This window comes from Cryptomeria japonica, chromosome 6 (genome assembly GCF_030272615.1).
Source record: "Cryptomeria japonica chromosome 6, Sugi_1.0, whole genome shotgun sequence".
Classification (NCBI taxonomy): domain Eukaryota; kingdom Viridiplantae; phylum Streptophyta; class Pinopsida; order Cupressales; family Cupressaceae; genus Cryptomeria; species Cryptomeria japonica.
The window spans coordinates 191,627,575-191,654,463 of record NC_081410.1 but is presented as its reverse complement, the minus strand read 5'-3'; the positions used below and the strand labels follow the sequence as shown (position 1 = coordinate 191,654,463).

The window sequence follows — 26,889 nt, the reverse complement described above, 5'->3', positions numbered from 1 at the left end:
TCCCAATTGAATCATATTCCTTTCCCTCTTGTTATTGGAGGTTGGACTTCCTCTTACCATTATGCCTTCTCCCTAAACTCCGATCTCCACCTTGAGGTATGGGTCATACAATATATCCCTTTGAACCCCATGACTTTTCTAATGTTGATCATTTTAATCTCACCTACCACATTGCACAACTTGACCACCATTAATGACTCCTTTTTATTGCTACTCTTGGAAGGGTGGTTTTCTTACCTAAAAAACCTTGATAATATTTTTGAATATAGATTTTATTGTACTTATATTACCTTGGGTAATAAACCACCATGTGTCATTAGATTTAGTGGTTGGGTTCATGATCTTTGGATCCTCATGACTTATTAGTCGTTATTTGGGTGATAACCTATTTTGATTGCGAATCATCTTGCCATTTTTGGTTGGATGTGTGGTGATAGATTCATTTGACTATTTTACATCAAAAACCCAATCATACATCACTTATACAATATGTTAAGTAGAGTGTTAGACTAGGGATGGAACACTTTAGTTCTCTAACAAACCAAAGAATGTAAAACCTCTAGTTTCATTAGTCAAAGGAAGAAAACCCTTTGATTTGACAAAGACAACTTTAGGGGAGTTTGAGAGAACATTGCATGGCACTATACTAGATAGGATGCTAGAACAACTATAAGACTTTGTAAGGATTCAAAATATCTTATTTGTGTCGTAGTTGTTGTTTCAACTATTATATTCAATGCTATTGTAGCTCTATAACTACAATAGTCACAAGTGTTATCATTGTAAAGTCCATTATTAATTGCAAGCTTTGCAAATGTTTCTTTTCTTAATCTATGTAAACTAGATTATTAATATTTTATGAATATGTGAAGAAACCAAGTTTTTTCATATTGGGTGCAATACTAAAGTTGAAGATAACTAATTTGACTTAAATATTAGGATTTTAAAGGAATTTTTTGGTCTTCCAAATTAGGTTAAAAATAATCACAACCTTAAATATTATTAACCTATAAGAACCCTAAGTATATTACATCTTTGACAATTAAATTAAATCCGTATTGTCACAAATAAAAATACATAAAAAACAAATAATGTACCATCACACAATGAATTACATGACAAAAACCCTCTTGGAAGAAAAACCGTACACTGCAAAGCAACTCAATGTATCATTCAATAATCAAATGTTACAATACACTTTTAGAATCTAAGCAATTAGAATGTATCATCAAGAATAAAAATCACTATAAAAAATTTCATCTCCAACACCTAAATAGGATTTGGTATACATCAAATCATCAAATAATAATTAGGAAATCATGACCTTAAACCACCCAAATGTGGTGCTCAAATCCCTAAAAAAAATCTAATGCCCAAATCGCAAGATGAGTCCACATGTAACAAAAAAAAAAAAGAAAGAAAGAAGTAAAATAAAAAATTCCTTTCATTTGACATAAGTTCTTCACAATCCACCAACTTGGAAACTCAAATTTGACTCCATTATATCCATTTTAAGATGCCTTATGATTCATTTGACAAACTTCATAAATTAGTCAATAAGTACAACTCCTCCCTACAACTTTTTTATGTCACATGTTTGTTAACATTTCTAACATGGAAGGTCCAATTTTGGAGGCAATAATTTTTTTTTGAGAAGCAAATTGGACAACCTATAATTATGTACAACTCATAAATTGAGTTTTTTTTTTTTATAATTTATTTTTATATTCTTTACATTAGGACTAAGGTTGAGACACCTTTCCAAATAAAATGACTCAAAAAAACACTTGTAGAACATACACCAAAACAAGTGTAGAATCATAAGGTAGATATTGCAAAATTGACAATTTCTATCTTTATAAAAGACATGAATTTAGTATATCTAAAATATAATATCTACAGATAGAATTCAAGTTCAATACATACTATCATAGATATGAAATGACATATCTAAAGATACTTTTTATATAAGATTATGAGATGATAATCCAATTTCAAGGTGAGTAGTAGTATCTTGGGGCTTATCTTTCAATTTGACATACTAGTTACTAAATTTAAAAAAATGCATTTTAATTAATGTGTAATGGTCTAATTAAATTAAAAAGATCCAATTTAAATAAGTGAAGTAAATTTAGATCATGAAGATAAGATCATCAACATGTTTCTATTGTATAGAACAAAACTACATTTATATATATATGATAAATCTAGAAAATTGAATTGAATAAAAAATGATAAATTTATTTAATTTTATCAATTTAAAAAAATTAAATATTTAAATATCATAATTTTAAAACAAAATCAAAATCAAAATAGATATAAAGCTATAAGATTAAACAATATATAATTTTCTTTTTTATAATTATAAAATATAAATCTAATTACAAAACTAAGGTTAAAAGCTAAAGGTTACATATGAACTAAGTAATAAAATAAAAAACCCCTCACTTTCCTCAACCCCTTCCCCACCCTCATGAACATTGAATATTTCATGAGTAAATAAATACAAATTTTGAAGGAAAGTTGGCAACGTCCCAACCTATACTCCAAGTTAGTGAGCCTCACAGGGAGTGAACTATGAAAGTGACCTTGGGCAATACCATTTCTCTTTTTGAAGCCCAATTATAAAAGTTTGAATGTTAATGAAACATATTTCTATTGCATACTTCAGAATTTACATACATGCATGATGATGCTGTTAGGGACAACTCAAACCATTGAGCTTGGTGGTGTTACTGAAACTTGCTTTCATTTAGTTTAGTAAGGATTGACAGCTTTGACGACTTGCGCTGTTGTGAGGTTTAGCGTTTTAAAGAGCAGAAGCCTTGTTTTTTGAGCTCCGACAGCATTAGCATGGCTGCTGCATCCATCGCACTTTTCTTGTCACTTTTCATCTCACCGTCGACACTCAATTCTCCTTTTTCAGGAATGTGGACTACAACTCTGAATGAAAATCTGCAAAATTCACAAGTGGGCATTATATTATATTATGTTAGATGGTTACTTTCAAGGAGAGCAGATGATGAAAAGAAAAGAGCAAGACCAGACCTGGTTGCGTGAGGCCTGCCTGCACCTTCTAACAAGTGAAATTCAGGTCCACACCACTTCAATTTTTTGCAAGCATCGTACAAGTTGTTGCGTGGACCTCCCCTTTGCATGCACAGTTTAACACACACTGCAAGGACACAGACCATTAAAAATAGTATTAAGAATTCTTTAATATTTCATCTGAGATAAGTTTGCTATGAAAAGAAAAATTGTTTCACTTCCAGAATCTGCAATGCATTAGAATAATCGTAAAATTTCACTCACTCTCTGGTAATAAAACCAGTAGAGACTTTGAGTAAACGGAATGAGCTCAAGTGGTGAAGTGGTAAACCATGGGGGACTTCATACAGCCTAGGGTTGAATTAGGGTACATAGATCAATAAAATTTCGAAACTGGATAAAATATTGATTCTCCAATGGACAAGGCATGGGGCAAGATGAGTTTTACCAGCATTACTCTGCATAGGAAATTTACTCCAAAAGTAATCGGAAAACTGTCTAACTTGAGTTTTCCTTCAAAATATTTCACTTTTTACATCATTTTTCCTTAATCTTGAACCTTAGCATGTGTATGTTAACTGAGGGCTAAAATGGCTTTACGAGCACTAAGATATAAACTAAATACAATATTATAAAACTTGGATCTGCACACAGCATTCCAACCTTTCAGTTTCAATGAAAAGGTGAACAGGAGCATCAAAATGCCTTTGTTATGAAATAAATGCATCAATGGCAACATCTTTGTTTTTTACTTTGATAAAAGAATATATTTTATTTATAGATGGAAATAATTAGAAGGCGAGGGTTATGGTGCCTGTAGACAAAATCAGGCCAGTTTTGAGAAGTCAAGATGAGCATTCACAGGGTGATTGGCAGAAAAATATTGCTCAAAATCATAAAAGAAGTAAGAATCTATGAGAATCTATGATGACAGCCAGCCATAAGAAGCAAAAGGCTACTGAAAAGATACATGTTTAGACATGTTATAAAGAAGAAAGCGTTTAAACATAGTGATTGAACTATGAACATATCATAAAGATCCATATTTAGACATATCATACACAAGTGTTTCCAGTGTCAAGATTTAGAAAGCACTTATTTTTTTTTTGGAGAAATGAACCATAATGATGTTTTGGGCCCCACTTTCTCTCCTCTTGCAAGGTGTGGATCTGAAAAGGGTTGATAAACAATCGTGCTTGAATAGGGAACTGCTGCCGGTTGGCTCTACGTAATTATGGATTGATGGAACGTTCTCCTCTTTTAAGGAATGCTCTTCCTAATCCTTGATGATTTTCATATTTCTGTGACTTATATTCTCCAAAAGAAGCAAGGAGTTGATCACCTGCAGAGTATGTTTGTGATTTTGTCGTGATTTTCTATGATTGCATTCAGCTTGTCTATGAAACTATTTATAGTCTAAATGCACTCTTGTTGTTTTGCATTACGTGAAGATGTTCTGAAAGATGCATGCCTAGGATAATAACATTGTAATATTAGTATATCTTTCATGTTGTAATTGCTGCATGCAACATTGTAAATATAAATAAATTGGAGCTTGCCTGTAGACAATCAAACAAAACGTTTTCACAATAGGTGATAGGTCCCTTAGGTGCTTGAATTTGATAGGACAAAGTTAGAGCACATGAGGAATCTTTGGAATGTGGGAAAAGCCTCAGGGAACGTGAAGCATTACATGGAGTGTTTGGTGGACTCGTGTCTCTTGGGTTCACGGTTTAATGTAACACCACTTGATGTTTTTATGCAACACATAACCGTGCAATATATGCAATAGTAGCATGTTTGACTGCTTGGTTTATCGTGTTATATTAGAGAAAGAATAGTAGAACAATTCTCATTGTATTGTGCTTATACAATGAGTGGTTGTATTATTGACAAGAGGCGCATGTTGTCAAAGGAAGACAAACAAGAGACAATTTCTCTTTGTATCATAAAGGTTCATTTAACCCATTGAGTGGTGCTCTTCTTGCTAGGTTTTTTCTTAAAAGGGTTTTCTAGGGTATATTTGGTGTTTCTATGTGTGTATGTTTTGAATTGTCAATTTGTTGCACCAGTTTTGGAATTTGCAACTTATTCAACATAGCGTTTCTCTTAAGATTATCACTAATTTCCTAACATTTGCTTTAGAGCCATGGTTGTTATGATATACCCCTCCAAATGAAGATGCATCACCCCAGCCGTGGAAAGTATATGAAGGGGAAAATCGATTGAGAAGTTAATCGAAGGAAGACAAATAAAATCAGACATTGACAGCCGATTCAGCATACAGTAATATTAATATCCCTGCGATTGGTATGGGAATGATAAAAGTTAATAATATAATAATGTCTATCTAAATTACTCTTGACTTAATATAAGCTAGCTACCACTAAATGTTCATATGTTTTCTCACATATATTAAATGGGAATAATAATGCATAATCTCTATATGTGTTCATATAATCTCTTACATATTAGATGAAGGAAATAATGATTTCTATGTGTATGATTAATGCTATCAATTGGGATTAAGGAATAAGGGGATACTAGGAGGGGAAACAGCGATGAGGTCCTCTCCTAAGTATGCCACCTCATGGTGCTGACTGAATGGTCCCATGAGGCCAAGGGGGCAAAAGGAGTGTTGCCCTCGGGTTTAGGAGGGAAGGATTCTCAGGACACCCTACTGTAATCGTCCTGACTTCCCTATCATGATTGACCATGGGATTAAGGAATTCAGATCATATGGTGGAAGATAGAGGTAGGATGGTGAGGGGAAGGGCTATAAGATTCCTCACTAGGTACACCACCTCATATGGATGGCAAGGGCAACATGAGGCCAAGAGGGATTGAATATCTGCTCTTGGGCCTAGGGTAGAGGAACATTCAAGCACCCTAACATACCTCTTTATCCTAGCCTTCCTATGGTTGAACTCCATCAATGAGTTATATTTGTTTTATGATCAAGTTAATGTTCCTAAGCCCTAGTAACAAGATCTATGTTTTGCTTATTATTTCTAACAAAGATTTGTTTATGCTTTCAATGATTATCCAACATGTTTGCAAGGCCTCAACCAGGGCAATCTAAGTTCGTATGTAATATCACTAACACTATTCCATTCCCTACTTCCTTGGGAATTTAATTTTAGGGCAAAACTAGGGCATTTATGAAAAGGGACATTACATGGAGTCATTCTCTTGGATTTATAATTTCATGTAATACCACTTGGTGTTCTAATTCAACACATACCATTGTCATAGATGCAATAGGAGCAGGTTTGGGAGTTTAGTTTGAATTTTTTATCAAAGGAACACTAGAAAAGGAATTCTCATTGTATTGTGTGTATAGAGTGAGTGAGGTTATTCTTTGATAGGAGGTGCATGTTGGTGGAGGGCACAAAAGAATTTTTCATTGTATTGCTAATGGTTTAATTAAAGCATTGTGTGATGCTTTTCTTGCTAGGTTTTTCTCAAAAGATTTTTTAAAGATATAAAGGAACAATAGCAAAGGAATTCTCATTGTATTGTGTGTATAGAGAAAAGAAACGAGACTCGGACTCGGCAAGGCCGAATCGGACCCGGCAAGGCCGAATCGGACTCGGACTCGGGACTCGGAGTCAGACTCGGCTTCAGACTCAGCTGGACTCGGGAAAGTGAAAAACCCAAGAAATTTAGAGATTTTTAAAGATTTAAAACTTGTTTCAGGCACCCTTTATTGAATACACCTTAAAGACACAATAACATCATCAAACTCGGCTCATTTGATTACATACACAAGTATACATCAATCACATAAGCATAAACGCAAATTGTAGTTGAAGGAAATAACAAACATAGATATATAAATATTGTCAAATGTATACAATATTACAAAACTCGTGGAATAAAAAATCCATGTCATCATATGATCATCATCAAATGTTTCACACAAATACCAAAGGTAAATACAACTACAAGCCTATGGCTCAGAGGAGCTTGCATGGCAACACCCTCCGGCCTCGACCCCCTGCGAAGGCGTCTAAGGTAGGTCTTGGATGATTCGACAGCCATAGCCGCTCCCCGTGACACCATGCCATGCTCACCAACATCAAGAGCATCCGTGTCACTATCTGCCTCTGAATCTCCTGTCTGTGCTCGTGCTCTCCACTCCTCTGCCATGGCTACAGTCTCAGCCTCTATATCTACCTGGTCGATCCAATCAGTGTCAGATTTGGAGGTTAAATTTTCCCTACTTCTATCGACGCAATTTCCCCCCATATTTTTTGATGGGGGTTTGGGGGCAGCGCCCCCAAGGTGGGGTCAAGGGGCAGCCAAAAAAACTTATTATTTAATAAAGGCGTTGGGTGTTATTTTTCTATTGGTTGACATGTTGTAACCCTAATTTTTCTCATTCTTAGGCGGAGGTTGTAGTGAACAAAGACGAGACCATTCATTTTAAAAAAACTTTTTAAAATGTTTTTTTTTTGTCATTTTACTTAACCCAGGCAATAGCCGAGTTTGGGGTTCGGGACTCGCTGAGTTTGAGCCAAACTCGCCAAGCTCGCCAGACTCGGACGAGTCCGAGTCCCAGAGACTCGGCGAGCATGACTCGAACTCGGACTCGCCGAGTTTAGGCGATTCATGGCAATTCTCGTTTCTTTGGTTTTATAGAGTGAATGGGGTTATCTAGATCAGAGGTGCATGTTGTTGGAGGGCACATAAGAATTTTTCATTGTATTGCAAATGGTTTAATTAATGCATTGAGTAATGCTTTTTTGCTAGGTTTTTGTAATGTCCCCACTTTGAAATACAAGTTAATGGTAAAAATAATAATAAAATTTAAAATTAAAATATACGAGTATAATTAAATATTTTTAAATTTTAATTAAGTTAATGAATGGTCAAAAGGCATGAAATGAAAGTTGTGACTCCCTCAAACATGAGATATAAAAGGGAGAAGAGAATCTCATTTGAGGGGGATAAATTGAAAATCAGAAGTGCAGATCAGCTTTAAATAAGAAGAGCAGATCTGATTGTGAAAGGTTGTGTCCCTTTCAAAGGGCAGAAATAATAAAGAGTCGCACTCTTTCAAAGGGTGCTAAGGGTGTGTCTCTTGCCAAAGGGCATATATGATGAAGAGGTGTGACCTCTCCCCCACATTGAGTGATATAAAGGAAAGGAATCAAAAGCCTCCAGTGAGATGACCAACGATCAGACCAGATCAGCACTGTTATTAAGTTACAGGCATAAATTAGCCATGGGGAATTGGTTCATTTATAATAAATAATATTTGGTTATAGAATAAGCAGATCAACAGAATCATCAACCAGCAAGTGGGGTTAAATTCTCAGCCATAGAGCGATTAAATCATCAATGAAGATGTCTATATTGAATGATCAATGGAATGAAAAGCAAGAGATCAGATCAGACATACAGATCTGCAATCAGTAATCAGCAGACAGATAATCATAGAAGGGAAACAATTCAATTAGCATCACTGCTCATAAAGAGCAGATTAGTCATAAGATATAAAGCAGATCAGGTAATCATTCCAGATTAAGCATTGAAAGAGACAAGCAAGTCAATCAATCCAAACAGAATATATGATTTCATAATTAATCAAGGTAAAGTCAGTAGACTTTGACAGGTGCTTGGGTAAGATTTAGGGCAATCACAAAAGGGGACATGTTGTGACCATTTCACACATCGCCCCATTAGAATGGGGACCCCCTCTTTTTCGCTTTTGTTTTGCCTGTTCTTCTCTCTGCTTTTAGGGTTTTGAGTGAGTGAGTGGTCTGTCTGGGCTAAGACTAAGCCTTAGGGGTTCCTTCTGACATAATTCAAGCTGAGTCCAGTCAAATTTTGAAAGTTGTTAAGTGTCCTCCCTAGGATTGAGATTGTCGAAGTAAGGTGTGCCTGTTAGGAGAGTTAGATAGGTCTCAGGTTAGGTCTAATCAAGGTTTTTTTTGGGAAAAAATCCAAATTTTTGGCTAAGTGTTAGCATTTTGAAGGTGAAATTGTGTGTTCTTGCCTAGGTAAATTTTGATCAAATTTTGGAGGTAAGATGATGCCTGAAACAGAGAATTCGCTCCTGTCCCTCTTCAAAGGTCCAGGGCGAAATTCATTCTAAGTGCAATTTCTTGTTTTGAGAAGGCTTACTAATTGGTTCCTGGCCTTGAAGATGACCTAACTCTGCCTTGTGAAATGATTGGAGACTTAAATTTTGAATATTTTAGCCATAAAGGGTGAAATCGCTCCTGACCCTCTCTCAGGGTCCAGGGCGAAAATGTTATTTAAAGCATATTTGTCATTGACTTTTCTATTTTGCTTTATGCAGGGTCTCCAGGAGAGATGATCGGACGTGACTTGATACTTTTGAAGATTTTGAAGGCATGAAAATGGTGAATTTTGAGGGATAAGGGAAAAATCGCGCCTGTCCCTTACTCAGGGTCCAGGGCGAAATCTTGATTTCCCTCATCTGGCAGTGAAAAAGGACCAAGTGTTGGATATGATTGGAAAACAAGTGACTTTCTCCACCCGCCTAAAGGAGTTTTAGCTCGAGATGATGAAGGATTTTGTTTGAATCATCAAAATCGCTCCTGTCCCTCACCAAGGGTCCAGGGTGAAAAGACTTAGTGGAGTCATTCCTGACCTTGTTTGGTCAAATTGAGATATCAAAGGCATGGTGGAGGGTGAAATGAACGTGATAGAGCATCCAGACTTGATTAAAGACAATGAAATGATGGAGTTTTGCCTAGAAGGGTAATTTCGCTCCTGTCCCTCTCCAAGGGTCCAGGGCGAAATTCTTTATATACACATTTTTAGACCTTCTTTGGACTGGAACTCTTATTCATGGCGTGTAACAAGATGAAATCTTCCCTAGCAAAGAAATTTTGTGATGAGAGATGAAGCATTTTGGCCTAGAGGGCAAAGTTCGCTCCTGTCCCTCACTGAAGGTCGGGAGCTTGATTTTCAAATTTGCACTGTTCTTGCAGGATCAAAGTGATTTTATGATTGGAAGAGATCAAGGAAAGCATGTTTTGTCCATTGAATATAATTTGAGTAGTCAGCAAAGGAGGAAATCAACCCAAATGACAAAAGGCGCTCCTGTCCCTTGCTGAAGGTCCAGAGCGATTTTCTAAAAAGTGCAATTTTCTTAGGACAAGGCAAGTTTTGTGATTGAAATGAATGGAAGAAGGCGTGTATTGCCCATTGAAGATAGTTTGGAGGGCTAGCAAAGGACGGATAAACTTGAATTTGCAAAATCGCTCTTGTCCCTCTCTGAGGGACCAGGGCGAAAAACCTAGTATCCAGCCCTTCTCTCCAAGTTTGGACAAATCTAAGCCAAGGCGCAAGTTTGAAATGATGTTTGAAATGCCTTGAGGTGGAATTGAGAGGCAATGATTACAAGTTTTGATGACAATAAGGAAAATCGCTCCTGTCCCTCTCCAAGGGTCCAGGGCGAAATTTCCAAATGTGCCCATTTACCTTGCATTTCGAGATAACCTTTTGTTTATAACACTCAAAGGGGAGTGGAGGATGATGTTCTACGCCTTGAGGGTAATTTGAAGTTGAAGTGATCAAGAATTTGTACAAAGAACTCAAAAGCGCTCCTGTCCCTCACTGAAGGACCATGGCGATTTTTACAAAACCAATAACTTCCCTCTAAGATTACGCTAAGGCAAGGTTGTGCAAGGATGGAAAAGGTCTTCTAAAGCATGGTGAACAAAGACTTGACTTTTAAACTTGATAATCCTAGGTTAAAATACAAAAATCGCCCCTGTCCTTCACTGGAGGCCCAGGGCGAAAATCTTTGAAACACCTATTTTGCCTTGAAAAAAGCAAATTAAACATGTATGGAGCGAATGAAAGAGATCATTGCTTACCCCACAACGAGAATCAACAAATAAAAGGTTGAAGGATTGAGACCAAAAGTGAAAAGGCGCTCCTGTCCCTCTCCAAGGGTCCAGGGCGAAAAGGGGTCCTGATGCACTTCCCTCCTAGAGATCAAGTGAAATTAAACTCAAGACTCCAATTAAAAATGCCGTTTTAATGCCTAGATAAAGTTTTGAGCGAGGAAAAATGAGGAATGCAAGGCCTAAATTGAAAGTTCGCTCCTGTCCCTCTCCAAGGGTCCAGGGTGAAGTTAGTGGCATTCTTCATTTTTTTTACCACATTTGAGCGTTAACATCCTCCAAATTGCATTAAATGCCAAAATTGCTAACTTCAAAATATTTGAAAAAATTAAATTAAATTGGCATTTAATAAAAGGCGCATTGGTATTTAATAAATTAATTTTGAGCCTTAGAAAATCGAATTTTTATTATAAAGGCATTTAAAATTAATTTTTGTGAAATTAAAATTAAAAATGGAGCGCGTGAGGGCTTATTTTTATTTATTTTATCAAGTCGGCCTCTCCTTTTTGCAAACTTTTTTTTTTTTTTTAGGCCTATTTTGACAAGTCGGCCTAGGGGGAGCAAAATGGTGAGCGCCCTATATAATAGGGGTGTTTTGATCAAGTTTAATCAATCATTCACTCATTACTTCAAGTGCGAATTTGGAGAGCAAGAAGGAAGTGCGAAATCTGGTCTATTTGGAGCGAATTTATCTCAAGTGTTGGAGGCTAGAAGGTGGTGGAGTTGATTCTTGTGAAGACTAAAGGAGGCGCATTTTGCTGAAGGGAGAACTTTGATCTACATTTTGCCTAGCGAATTCTCCTATTTTTGCATCATTTCTTAGAATTAGTACTCAAGTGGAGGTATGGCGAGATCATCCTAGTCCCAATGTTGAAGATTTGAATTTTGTGCTTTGTTTTGAAAATTCTAAGTTTGATGTAGTTAATTAGGAAATGATAACTCAAGATTTATCATGAAGTTTCCTAATTAATATCTTTTATATTCCTTGCTACTCTTCAAGATATATTACTCATTATGAAATGTTGTGTAGGTGTCAAGATGGCGACTCCAAAGGCAGGAACATCTACTAGTCATCTAGCTCTCATGAAGGAAGATCAGAGGAACGAAGAATTAGAGACCAGGATCGTGTCCAAGTGGAGCAATATTGGAGATATCAACTTGGGAAACTTCAGTGTGAAGAAGTTTCGAGAGGTCCCCTACATTGGCAAGCCATCACCTGTCGCAAAGAGAATAATTGAAAGTGGCATCATCAAGGTGGCCGGTTTCCCTCCAGCAGTCTAGTGTCATGAGTTGATGATCGAGTGTGCCCGCCATTATGACTCACAATCAAGATCAATCATATCCAAGGAAGGGAACACTTTGGCTTACCTTTCAGAGGAGGCTATAAGTGAAGCTCTCCATCATCCAGAGCATAAAGATATGATTTACAAAAGCCTAGAAGGAGCCAGGTCAATGTATGAAGATGATCCCGACACTTGCTTGAGTATCATCAATAAGAATTGGTTGCTCAAAAGTCGTCCCCGCTTGAGCAAGATTCCCAACACACCACATAGGATCGACTTCCAGGAGGAGTACAGAGATTTGATAACTTTGCTCAATCGAGTTACAGGGGCTCCTCAAGCCTTCTACTTTGAAGAAGTGGATGTTCTACTTCATACAAGTGATAGTTCAAGGGAAAGGAACGATTCATTGGGCTAGAATTATTAGCCATTGCCTGGATGTACAGTTAAGAAGACTAAAGCCTACCAAGTCGTTTCACATGAGCTCATACGTCATATATGCCTTGATCAGGAGTTTCGAATATGCGGGGCTACCTCACAGAGGAGTGATCGGAAGAGGACCCGGAGAAGTGAGAGTTTGTGACTCTTATGTTCATTTGCATCATCCTCCTAGAGGTGACTACAAGTTCGTCAATGACACCTTCACGATGAACATCGCTAGGATATTGCAAGGTGGGATTCACAATCGACTATCTCTGGATGCACAAGAGCTTGTAAAGAGGTATGGTGCTTGGTTCATCCAGTTTCAAAAGTTTACATATATTAGAGTTCATGGGTGTCCTTCACCTCCCTACATGTTGCCAAGGTATCCGACAGACAGGATAGTACTACTTGAGGTAACCAGACAGTTTACAGCTTATGCAAAGGCATTCAGACACAAGCATGGAAATGGAATTCCCGTGCCCATCATATTGGGGAATTCAGTTGTGGTATGGCCTAATACTCAAGCCTTGGATGATGCAGAGAGGGAATTGGCCTTATATTCATTCACGTTCTTTGCCTCGAGGGAGAATTTTGATCCTCATGGTTATATGGAAGAGACAGCTGGTAGGAAGTACAAGCACGAATTTCAGGTAGAGGACTTTTGGATGAATCTCTCAAGTGATTTAGAAGTGAAAAGAAAGATGCATTCCAGATTACCTTTAGATTTCATTAGGAAATGCAAAGTTTACAGAGTGGCCGATCAAGCTCAGGACAGTGGCAGACATCTCCAGTCATCCTATGACAGAGAAGACAAAGCAATGAAGATAGATTGGAACGAGCCTGAGATTTCGGACTTGAGAGCTTTGATGGCTCCAGTTTTGTCATGTACTCGCAGATGGGTGGATGTACAACATCAAAAGTTAAGAGAACAGAACATACCAATGACTTTTACTTTGGAGGAAAGACCAGAAGAAGGAGGAGCAAGCGCAAGTGAAGGCAATTCTCATCCTAGAGGCACGAAGAGGAAAGAAAGACCTGAGAAAAGGGAACCCTCCAAGAAGAAGCAAGAGGCCAATCGAGATTGCTCATCAGGCACATCTTCTCGACATGAAAAAAGGACAAGTCAAGTTGAAGGACAAGAGAAGACGGTGCTTGAGGTTGATGAATCTATGGAGTCGATGGTACAGAATGATAAACCTGAAAAGGGGCAGGCAACTCAGCATTCATCAAGTCAATCTCCCCAAGTCGATGAGCTACATGAAGAGAAGAATGATGATGAAGTGACATCTCCTCTCCGAGAAGATGAACCATTGCCTAAGGAAATACAAGTTAGAGAGACGAGATCCGCCATTCCAGATTGGTTGAAGGAGAGACTGACAAGGGTGATTGTGATTGAAGATGAAGATGATGTAATTGACTTAGAGAGCCTTATAGGAAATTCTCAAGAGGGAACAGAGAAGAAGAAGGCCACCAAGATGTCCAAGATGATCACAGATGAGGCAAGATCTAGGAAGTTGCAGATAGCTACACCAGTAGTGGACAAGTATGAAGGTGAAATTCTTGCAGAAGAGTATGATGTAGAAACATTCGAGCTTGGTCCACTCACTGCTGAGCAGGCATTGGATGAGGCAACCGATTCATTTGAAGCACTTAAAGACAAGCTTAAGGAAGAAATGGAAAAGAATAGAAAGCTTGAGAGAGAGAGAGGTGCTTGGAGAGGCTACTTTAGCCATCTCAATCAGCCCTTGGGACATCAGGATCCAACAGTGTCTCCTGTGCAAGCACTTCCCCTTGAATCAGTTGGCGAGGTAGAAAGAGTCAAGAGCTTGGTTCAGCTTATGAGCTCTTGGATTGACAAATCCCACACAGTAGCTATTGAATTTACAACAAAAATGATGCAGACAATCCACCGAGCTATCCAGGTCCTTGAGATTGTCCACAACCTAATGATAACGGTAGCCGCTTTCGCTCACACTAGAGATGTCATCATTCCTGTTCTGCAAGTAATCAGGCAAACACCAAGGAAGATCCTAGCACAAGAAAAGATAATGGATGGAGGAGCTCATAATTTACTTCAGTGGTCAACTCTACTCCAGATGAAAGAGGTTCTTTTCGAGGACATCAACACCAAATGCAATCAAGTTGAGGGCGTCATCCATCAAATTCAGGATAAGGTGTTTGAAGTGTTATGTACCATTCTCGGCAGGAGGATCAAAGTTGAGACAGATGTGGACCTTCAAGAGTTGGAAGAGAGAGTCAAGGTCATCTTTTGCAAAGATGAGAATGTCATCACAGATGGGCAACGGGATCTAATGTTCACTACTATGCTCCTGATTGAGAAGATCAAAGAACTCGAACCTAGATGGGAAGCTGCTCTTCTCAAGGCCTTTGATCAGGTTATCCACTTGGAGGAGCGAATGAGGAATCTTCCCAAGATTCCTATTGTTGAGATTGAAGGAATTGTGTCTAGATTCGTTGCATATGCTAAGAAAGAACATTGGAAGGGGAATAAGGTTCTAGAAGAGAGGTTGTTATAAAATGATGTGGCATCTTATTTATCATTGGTCTATGTTCCCTCGATTTTTGTGCCAATTAAATATTTGGCTATGCATTTAATAATGTTCAACTAAAAAGGGAACTTTTTGTAACAAACCCTAATTAGGGTTTAGGGGTCGAAATCTCAGCCGTTGATCTTCTTTTGATCTGGGCCGTTCATTGTAATTGAGGATGCTATATATACCCTCACTCATTTTCATTTTGTCAATTAGAAATTAGATGATTAGAGAGTAGATATTAAGGAGATAGATAGTTAGAGCTTTTGGAGAGAAGAAAGTTATTTTGTAGCAAGATTGAGTATTGAAGAAAGAATTTCAAACAATTGTTGTCTATTTTGGCTTTGAGGTCAATAAAATATTGAAGTTATGGTGTTTTATTGCAATTCTTGTGGCTATCTTCATGGTTGTTTACTTTCTTGAATCATTCTCAGTCGAAGTAGTATTTAAGTTTGAAGGACTAAGTGTTGGGCTTGATCTTTGGTGAGATTCACGTTCCAAACCACTAGCTTCTTATTGATTGTAAGGACGCCTTGTGTGGTCAACTGGAGATATTTGGATTGCTTGAACCTTCAATCATTATTGAACTATTGATATGTATCTTTATGGTAGTATCTATAATTCTTGATGATTTGAAAAATCACTAATCACCTTAGAAGATCGCATCAATTTCAGTAGAGTTGTAATTCCTTGGCAATATTGAAATTGGTAGAATCTTACCAAGTCTAGCCTACATTGAGTCATTCTTAGGATTAGATTAGAATTCATCTCTTGCAAACCCTATCTTTTGATCTTTTTTGAGAACCTGTTAGCTTTAGGAAAATTCTGTTCTTGCAGCTCGAAAACGTAAGGCCCCTTGAAGAAACAACATTTACAACGACCACTGGTGCTTATCCACACGTAGAGATCCTACAACGAAGAACCTTGAAGTCACCCTGATTGCTCCTTTCTCGCGATATCTTCAACATTCAAAGGCTTTACTCAAGAGAGGATAAGGTACCCTTGGGTATTTTATTCTGTGTTTGATAGTGTACAAAATACACGTCAACAGGACATTACAGTTTTTCCCAAAAGATTTTTTAAAGATATATCTAGTGTTTCTATGTTTTGATTTGTCATCCTGTAACATTAGTTTTGAATTTTGTAGCCTATTCAACATGGTCCTTCTATTGAGTTTATAGGTAACTTACTAATATAATAAAGTGTGGGAGATCTGTTTCGAATTTTACAGCCCTAATTCAACACGGTGGTTCTCTTGAGATCATTGATATCTTACTAATAAAAGAAACTGGGGGAGATTTGTTTCCATGAATGGATTGTGGATTTAGGAATCTATTAGATTCTTGCATTGGGCCTCAATGGGTTTGGATGCCTCTTGAAAAATAGCAAGTGAAATTGAATCTTTGTTTTGGTAATCTCAAGATCTATGGTTTCCAAGTCCAAGAGGGTGACCATTGTTGTACAGGTAACCATATCAAACTCAACTTTTGTGCTACCTTTTGTCTAGTTTGCCATCAATGGATCATCATTTGTGTGGTAACACAATTTGATTGTGGTCTTCACAGTCAGTGTCATGTTCTTCAACTAACGACTTATACAGGGTGATGACAATTGCTACAAGCCTAATTGGAAATAAACAATGATGAAATGTCAGGGGTAGCAAAAAAGCAAGGAATGAAGCCACAAGCAAGAGCAGATCAGTTGATAAATGGTTATAAGTGATGAAAACTCTGATTGGCACATGAAAAATGGTGATGTTGCCGTCTTTCTCCACTTCAATTTCTGCCATTGAAAGAAGATGTTTAAGTCATGAATGTTTCTAATGAAGTACTCTTCCCCTTTCACTTAACCACTTGGACATTCTGCTCAAATCAGAAAAATAGTGACAGCAATGTCAATCCCTGCACAAAGTTCTGCTAGGGATAGAGAAATATGAACAAATGAGCTAAAATTTCACCTAAATATCAAGAGGAAAATTGCACACTTTTCCAATGGCCTAGCCACTTAACATTTTCACTTGTCAGTCTGAAAATTGGCCATCAATGGTTTGTTTTGCAGAAAACTCGCCTAGGTAGCAGTCATAGCCTAGGCACAATTATCAGACCACAAAACCATGTTAGATCTCCAGTTTACTCTTAAATATATGGTTGAGACAGCATATTACTGTGTCTAGGTAAAGATGGCACACTTGAATGGTCGAACCATCTAAAAGTTCTGCAAAACATAAACAAAGCGGCTCAAATGTGAGAGGTATGTGCCTGAGCTTTTATGGCCATTTTGTTAGGATTTTAAATCATCTAAAACGTGCCTTACGTGATTAGATTCTCTACCCAAGTCATAAATGGCATAAGTTGGTGAAAATTCTGCCTAGATTAACCTTGGCGCAACTATCAGTGTTTTCTGCATGCAGTGAATGAAAATTGGCTTAAGTCAAATAAAATTCTGCCTGAGTTTTCAATGATAAATGAGAGTGCACTTTGTGAGTGGCTTTGCCACATTTCATCTTCGTTGTTTATCATGGAAAGTGGTTTAAGTTATGAACTATTGCACAAAGACCATGGTTCACATATTGGATGTGAGTATCACAGAGTTTTCGGTCTTCTACAGTATCAAGAATGGGATATCAGTAGCCTAGAATTTTATTCATCAGCATTCAGAACAGCAGAAACAGTGTTGCAATCACCTGTACTAGTAATTCTTCATGACTACCTATTTTCATACATATAGCAGCAAATTGATTGTCTGAAAGTTGAGTTTGCAGGACAGTTTCAGCATAAATACCCTAATATCCGGGTTGGCTGATGTCAAACATTGTTTTCTAAAGCTTTTGTCAGTTTGTGATGCGGAGTGGATGTTTGGGACTAGGGTTTGTCCATGGAAAAAAGGCATATGCAGCTATCTAGGGGTCTCAACTGTCCTCTTCAGCCTTATCAAAACCATAAGCTTTGGTTTTTTAGTTTAGTGATTAAAACAAATAGTTAGGGTTTCAAATTCAACTGTTTAACATGTCATCATGTTGGGCTTTTGGAATTCTTCAGAAGATCTAGTGATTTTCAAATCAAAAGTTTTTTTAGAATTTTAGAGGACCTTAATGTGCAAATTATTATTTTCAGCAGCAACTAAACCTAGCAGCAGTTATTTCTGATATTAAATTTCTAGGCAAAGATGGGGGCCTATTTTTAGGCCACTTTAGTTAATTGTATTTTATTAGTTGTTTCAAGATAGATTTGCTTTAAGCTCCTTCAGTTTTTTTGTAGTGTGTGTATATGTTTGCTTTAAAATACTCTTTTAGGACATAATTATTTAATTATTATTTTCAAATCCTAAAAGCTATTCTTGGCACATACCAAATAAGGTTTGGAATTCTTTACTGCCTTGACCAAGGTATAAGCTTGTTTCTCCATAGCATCATTTTTTAGTTAAATGGCTTGGAGAGATTTACCAAAAAAAGAAATAGGTTGTCTAAACCATCCTGGTTCTTTTGCAATAGGACATATATAACAAATCCTAAAAGCTATTCATCGTAACCTATAAATAAGTGCCTTGGGCAAACGACATTTCAAATGATATTTGAAGTTTATGCTGCAAAAACTATTCTTTAGTTTATTTATTGTTTTACTATGATTATAGTTTCATGAATAGAATTGAAGATAGATTCTACTAATTCAAGCTTTATATAGATAATATTTGTCTACCTAGGTTGCAACTTTGCATATAACTTACCTTCAAACTTTTAGAATTGTATGTTATTCAAGTTGATATTTTTTCAAATATTGTTTGCAGCAGAATACTGGTCTTTGTTTCAGCTAGTAAGAAGTTGTGTTTGGCGTTGTTTAGATAGTTTCTTTCCATCTCACATGCAACATATGATTTTTAGGAGTCTAATGTATGTAATTAAGGTGAAAACATAGATAGTTATTCATTTACGCAAAAATCCCTTAGTGGATCATGTATAGTGTTCATATTTGTATTTTTTTTGTCTATAATTTTTAGTCTAGGGCCAATGCAGTTTAGTTGGCTCATAAGGCCCTTCCACTCGTAATGTGGACAGAAGTTTTACCTCACACTATTTTGTTTTGTATCGTCTTGAAAAATATAAATCAAAATGTTAACAATATTTTATGATTAGTAGGCAAAGAGATACAAAAAGCTAAGGTTATAGTGAGAAGATTACTTTCATCACCTCCAACTGAAGTCATTTCATCTTGGCCCATAAGGTCTATATTGAATTGTGGAGGAAAACATGTCTTCCTAATCTTGCCTTTCAGACTATTGATCAAGCACTTTCAAGCAAAGGAAGTTCTCCACCAGCAATTCTTTGACTCTTTAAAATATTTTCAGCATTAGACAAAATACCTGTTCAAGCAATTGGTAAAATCATCTGTAATAACAATACAATATTTTGCCTCTGCCTCCATTGCCATGGGGAGCTAATGTTGATTCCTTGGCTCTTGTAGAGCTCAATAACTTCTCACAAGGCTCAAGATTTTCTTTTCCTAAGTTTCATGGTGATGGTACTCAAAATCTTGATGAGCATGTTATGCCTTCACCATAATGTACAGTTTCTGGGAGCGGTGCATGAAGATGTTGTAGTCACACTTTAGTTGAGACCTTGGTTAGAAGTGCATCAGACTGGTTCCACCATCTTGCAGCATGATCAATCACCAGGTGGGAAATCACGTGTCAAAAGTTCTTGGCATAGTTCAAAACTTCAAACCAGTGGAGGAAACTCATACCCTCTTTTTCCAACTATCAAATGCAAAGAATAAGGGCAATGAGACAATAAGAGAATTTGTCATACAATTCAACCGTCTTGTTGGAAGAATTGACTCTACTTTGAATCCTTCACCAAAGATCCTTTTAAGTTATTTTGTCAATGCACTTCATAAAAAACCACATTCATAATTAATGAGGTGGAAGAGGCACAAAAACAAGCATTTGCAATAAACAATAATATAATTACAGTTAGTTAAATCAGAAAAAGACTCAGTTAGACCAATGTTTCCAAGTTTTGCTAATTCTCTCTTACAAAAAGCGGTGATTAATGTGACAAATCTGAAGAGGTAGTTTCAATAAAATGATCCAACTCAATAGCACCAAGGGCTTTCTTTTAAAACTGTTGGCCCTTCCAATATAAATGATTGATTTAGATTACTTCCTGTACTTGAAAGGCTTGGATTAGAGGAATCTCAAGTACGAAACTAGAAACAACACACAACTAGGTACTATATCTCAAGTACGAAACTAGAAACACTAGGGAGCTGCACTCCGAAGCTTCAAAGTTCAAACGCCGATCCGGCAACATAACGATGCAAATTTTCAAGATGCCAAAATGAGAGCCCAAGGCACATATTTATAACTCCAAGCTTCCCCAAATTCAAAAGCAAAATGGCGCCCTAATTCAACTCAATTTCCCCTTCATTTCATTTCAAGTCTTCCAACATGGCGCCCACTTCCCTCTTCCTAGGCAAGTGCGAACTTTTGCCTTATGGTGGCGTTTTTTGCAATATAAAAAACATTAAACAAGAGATGTTTAATCCTCCTAAATGGCCACCAACAATTTCACCTTTTGACTTAGGAAAATAACACATGGATATCAATTAATTATTTTTCCCTAAGTCATCCTCAACATTTAATCAGTAAATGCAAATATTTAAATATTAAACCTTTGACAAGGAAATAATATTTAATTAAATTACTTATTACTCCCATACTGATCATTAACAAAAACCAGGATGAAGCGGAGTAAAGAAGACCATAGAACTACTGCAGGATCAGGACCCTGTCCACTGCCAAAAATAGAAATACTCCATACTGCCACTTACTAAAAATAGTAAGTCATGAATTACTACTCCGAAAAGCATGATCTTCGCACCCAATAACAGAGCATGGAAAGCTCAATAAGACAACATCATCCAAACAACCAACCCCTAACTTACTAAAAATAGTAAGTTCTCACTTCACCAACGTTTGCAACCCGAATTCTTCATTCCACATAGCCTACGGGTCTCAGGAATAGGCCAATGGACCACTGAAAGCACATCATCGAGAAGGGGGCATTACATACATCACTATTTATGGTGTAAAGACTTTTCTTCTTTTGAAAGTTCCTTCTTCTAGATTTATAAAACTTTTTATCTTTATCCTTGACACTTTCCTCATCATTATCTTCCTCCTCCTCATAAGGGCACCTAGTAGCAAAATGTCCTATTTTTCTGACAAAGTTTGCTTCAGCAGTGTTAGGATCATCTTCATCAACACTTTTTGCTACTTATTTCCCTTTCTTAACAATGTTGAAGGCAACTTCTCTCTTGGATGTTTCAGCACTTACAATCCTCATCTCATAAGCTGACAAGGAACCAAATAGATCATCCATAGAGAAGGTTTTCAAGTCCTTAGCTTCCTCAATGGCAAAGACTTTTGTGTCATACTTTGCTGTTAGTGATCTCAACACCTTCTTGACTATAGCTTCATCTATAACATCCTCTCGAAGCCCTCTTACAACATTTACTATTTCATCCACCCTTTGTAGATAATCAACAATCTTTTCTTCTTCTTTCATCTTAAAAAATTCAAACTAAGCTCGAAGATTTTGCTGTTTAGCCTCCTTCACCTTCACATCTCCTTCATAGATTCTTTGCAACTTGTTCCATGTTTCTGTTGTAAACGTACAATACATAACTTTGACAAACTCTATATCAATTAGACCACTCAAGATGGCATGCTTGGCGTCAGCATTATACTCATATTCCTTTTTAGCATCACTGTTAGTATGAGGAGTTTGGGGAGCGGATAACTATTTTTAATTGACATCCAGACATCATAACCTAAGGAGGACAAATAGGTTTCCATTCTTCTGCTCTAAAAGGCATAGTTAGTGCCATAAAACATTGTTACTCTAACAGAGGAGGACTCATTCCTAGCCATTGTGTTCACAAACCAAAATCTACCCAAGTTGGAGAAAGCTTATCTGACAGGGAACCTGGGGCTTGGATACTAATTGAAGAAACACAAATAGACCATTGAGAGGGGGGAGTGAATCAATGGTAATTAAAAATATTTCTTTTTTTAATCAATCAAACAGAAATAACTGAAATGCATAGAGATCAAAACACATGCACAAGGAAAACATACACATATAACACCAGGTATACAAGGAAAACCATGGTGGGGAAAAAGCTCAGTGAGAAATGCTGCTAGAGATTATTGCTTTAATCCAACCTCACAAATAGAAACACTTTGGTTACAACTTTTATGGGAACCAACCCAAAGGAGCACCAACCCCTGATCTAAGCTCCCACTCAGATGAATTACAATGAATTTTAATTACAATTGAAGCACCTTGTTACAAATGAAATTTTGTAACTCTGATACATTCTGAACCTCTGCCTCTGCTGCTTTCTCTGTCTGCTACTCTTCCTTTTTGTCCTCTGATAATCTTCTTAACCTCTTCTTTGTTATATTCTATTCTGGCTCTCTGTTCTCTTCCCCACTCTCTTCTCGCTGCTGATTCACTCTATGTGCTTTCCTCCTTTGTTATGCACACACACTTAGTGCTCTGCACTTTCTCTCAGATATGTGTCCAAGACTCTGTGCAATCTCTACTCTCTATTCTTTTCTTTTATTCAGCACACTGCAAAAAATGGATTACCAAATCATCTTTTGATAGTCTCTTACTTTGGCAGAAGCAACTTCACGCCATACATCAATTAGTTTCTCACTTCTCGGGAATACACACAGATTTGATCTTCTACACCTTCTTTTTGATATACTTCAAATACTTTGTGCAGTCTCACACTTCTCTCTATACCCTCAATTAGTCAATATGAATGATGGTCTTCTTCTTCAAGCAATCTCCTGCCAACCATCTCGAATTACTCTCTCGATGTTGCAAAAAGATTTGATCTTCCATCTACATGCTTTATGCTTTAGGTCGCCCTTAAAGCTGATCTCATTTCTACCCTTGTCCACCACAGGCTCAGCTAAATGTAATGTTCTGGATTCGGACTCATCCCTTGTGATTTTGGAAAACTTCCAGGCAGCCTTCTTTTTCGTTGGTTTGTCCATTCTTCTCAGAAGTTCTTTCAACTCTTGTGCTGGATCCACTTCCACTTTTGGCCCTCTTCTCAATCTATCTTTCAACCAATCTGGAGCGGCTGTTGACTAATCCTGAACCTCGATGTCTACATGCTCCTATGAAACTTCCTCCATGTCCCCAAGAAGTGTTACAATGAAACTATCCTGACGCTGCTCTTCTGGATTAGGGGGGAGTTCCTGTCTTTGAATTTCTGGCTAAACTGGCCTATGAGAAGCACTCATGCTAAGTATATCTTGTGCCTAAACATGATCTACAAAATTGTCCTGAGGCTGACCTCTTGGAACTTCTTGTGCAAACATCTCTACCTCCTGCACACTAGAGGAACTGGTTGGTGAATGAGCTTCTTCTACCCTTGGCCTTTTCTGCTAAGGCTCCTTTGGTTGAACTTCCGGTTGAACATCTAGATGGACTTCCTACTGAACATCTAGATGGACATCTTGCTAAACATCCAGCTGGACTTCCTTCCTCTTCCTTGTTCGTGATTTTTTTGGAACATTCCCCTGCTTGGCACCTTTCGGCTAGATTTCTCCTTCTTCCATGAGGGCTTGTGATGATACTTCAGTGCAATCGCTATGGGAATCCATATTTTTCGTCAATTGGTAAGTTAGGCGAACATTTGCATCCTTCAATGCCCTAATGTGCTAACCCACCCAGTGCTGAGTGAATTTCATAACTGTCCTGACTAGAATTTCCAAGTCATCAATTTCTAGTTCTGACCAATCTAGAGCTTGGATAGGTGTATCTTTCAACTTTTCAAACTCCGGCTGCATCACATCTTTATCTTCCTTTACCTGATCTGGCACTTGAATAAATTCACCCATTCTGATTAAGTCAAGGGGCAATCTAGAATGCATAAGCTTCTTGACTTCAAAATCATCCTTGGCGTTGGCCCAAAAATCCTCCAGGTGAAATTTGTGTTTGAACTTTATTCCAGTGACCATTCTGATTTTGTTACATGGATCAAAGTATGATCTAGTCGTGTGGAATGCTAGCTCGTCAATGGATTTTTTTGCCGCTGCCAAGTTTGGGCACAATTCCACATAGTCGCCAAGGACAATAGGGAATTCAATAGACAACTTCTTTTTCTAAATCTAGTCATAGGCTGTCAATTCCTGATGAGTTCCAACAACACGAGTTTGTTCGATGGTTACTTGGGTAGCTTATGCAGCTGGAAGGAAAATCCCAGAGTCCAGATATATGTGAACTTCAGAAACTGAATGTACACTGCTCCGAATTTTTGTATCAATGCTCTAGCCTTTGGTGTCACTCTCGTGTGGAGTTCTCCTTACAATAACCTAGTTTAAATACATCGTGAAAGTGTCATTCACAAATTTGAAAGAATCAATACTATGTAGGTGCAACTAGGGATAACGCTTGTGGACCTTCGGTTGTGCTGGCCCACATCCCATGGGCCCTTTTCCTGGTAAGCCGTCAAATATGCCCATCCTTGCCAGTGAGTAAATCACATATGCGCTCATGTAGAAAGATTGGGAACACATCTCCTTCAGATTTTTTAACTGCACATAATGGCTGATCAATCTCGCCCAATCCATTATCCCATTGGTGTTCATGACTTCACCAATGAAGAACATCCAGGTTTAAAAAGTAAAAGCATGCTGGCACCCCATAATCCTGTTCAGCATCATCACCAGATCTGTGTACTCTTGCTTGAAGTCAAGACTAGTCACTTGTTTAGGCATTTTGGAATATATGAGGTCTTGGCTTTTGCATCTAGGTTTTGTTGATCTTCTCAATGCATCTATCAGGACCCGCATCATATACTGTTGTCGCTCTATCCTTAGTCTTGTAAGTCATGGAATGATAGGATGGAATTCCAAAGGTCTCCCTGATAGCTTCTACAGTCAAGTTGGCAAGAAGCTTTCTATCAGATGTCAGAATGATGTCAGAATTGCCCTTCCTTTTGGATTATAATGTTTTGCACATTCTAAAATCAATTTTGGACATTGAACGGCTGGAGGGAAACTGGTTGCCGAGATAATTCCACTTTTAACAATTTTGGCAACGGTGGGAGATGGATCACGTCCAGCTGTTCCAAACATTCTGAGTCAGAAAGCACCCAGCTGGAAAGTTCCCAGATTGGTATCACTGATTTCTCTCCACTTAGAAAAAATCTTGGATTCTAGAAGGAATCCCTTTGCCTCGTTCTTAAACTGTGCTTGCTGGGAAGTAGCTGCAGCCTTGTTGGATTCTGCCATTTCTCTGTGATCAAGAATTTCTTGAAAAGAAATAAAATTCTTTGCCTTTGAGTCTTTGCCACTTCTCTCCAACTTCAACTTTCTCCAAAATCGCACGAGAGAAATGAATTGTGTTCCATCATTTATATATAATTCCTTACCAAGCTGCCAATTTGGCGAGAGACTAATCTTCTCAAGTTGCATTAAGAATGTATCATAGTTTCCTTAATAGCTCGCCATGCAAATGGGTCATGCAATTAATGTTGATTTCCAAAATGGAATTTTCCATGATTTCCTTACGTTATGTGTCATAATTTGGAATATTCCTTTGCATGTTGTCAACTCGCCGATTGCAAGAAGCTTTCCATTTTGAATTTTCAAAGGAGATTTTGAAAGATTTTTCTTTCCTTAATGAATTCTGCCGATTTATCCACTTGGAAAGATTTCGTGATCAATTGGATTTTTGGAGAGGAAATTTTAGCTCAGAAGAATTTTTTCTTGTGCCTTTTCAGTCCATCTTGTCTCGAGGAAGCTTTTTCGTCAATTTGTCACATTTCCTATTTTTTAGGAATTTTCCCGAATTTGCGTTTCGGAGCGCAGGAGAGAGAAAACTCTCTAACTTGACCAATTTTGTCATTGCCTCGAAATTTCTTCAATTTTGAGCGAATTTCCATGCCTGAGAAGGATTTTTGATTCTCTTTCTTGAGGGGATTTTCCTTTCTCATTCTTATCCTTGACTTCTTCCTTGTCCGAAATTCCTTATCTAAACATGGGCGTGGATTTCAAGTCATGGATGAATTCATGTTCGGAAGGAAATCCTTCCTTACCTTCCCCTAGTGCTCATCTTCCAACTTGGGTGCCAAAATGCTAGTGTGGAGGAAGTTTGGTCCAGAAGGAAAAATTCTCTAGACCCCTATTCTAGCACTCACTTGCATGTTTGGGTGCTATTTCCATGTGTTGAAGGAATGTTGACCTTGTTGACTTTTTTTGCATACCCCCTATGTAGCGCTCATCTTCCAACTTGGCTGCCAAAATGCTAGTGTGGAGGAATTTTGGTCATGGAGGAGACCCCAATCCAGTGCCCATCACCCTCCTTGAGTGCTAAAAACACATGGAGAAGGAATTTTGGGTGTGGAGGGAAATTTCTCCACAACCCAATTCTGGCACTCTATCTCTACCTTGGGTGCCATTTCCACTGTATGGGGGAATTTTGGAAAATACTCGCTTTTCCTTCCTAACCTTCATTCAGCCCCCTCTTCCAGATATGCATTATTTCATTTCCTTAGGAATTTCTTCTATAACTTAACCATTTTTCGATCATTTTCCAGATTTGGGATGTCACATTTGGATTTGTTAAATTTAGTGATCAGATTAGATAAACAATAATTCACACAATTGAGGCAA

General features: G+C 37.6%; 1 protein-coding gene across 6 annotated transcripts in view; it reads right to left on the bottom strand.

The window, feature by feature from the left end:
• Positions 1–2,313: 2,313 nt before the first annotated feature.
• The window catches only part of LOC131053529 (endoribonuclease Dicer homolog 3a), a 182,979-nt gene continuing 158,403 nt past the window's right edge, over positions 2,314–26,889 (bottom strand). For 3 of the 6 annotated variants that reach the window (XM_057988141.2, XM_057988142.2, XM_057988144.2), the window contains 2 exons: positions 3,049–3,175; positions 2,314–2,955 (listed from right to left, as the gene is read on the bottom strand). In XM_057988141.2, coding sequence (XP_057844124.2) covers positions 2,802–2,955; positions 3,049–3,175 — 281 coding nt within the window. In that variant the 3' untranslated portion in view covers positions 2,314–2,801. Of the gene's footprint in view, positions 2,956–3,048; positions 3,176–26,889 lie in introns of those variants that run through there. The other 3 variants (XR_009107715.2, XR_009107716.2, XR_009107717.2) reach the window with 1 other exon arrangement.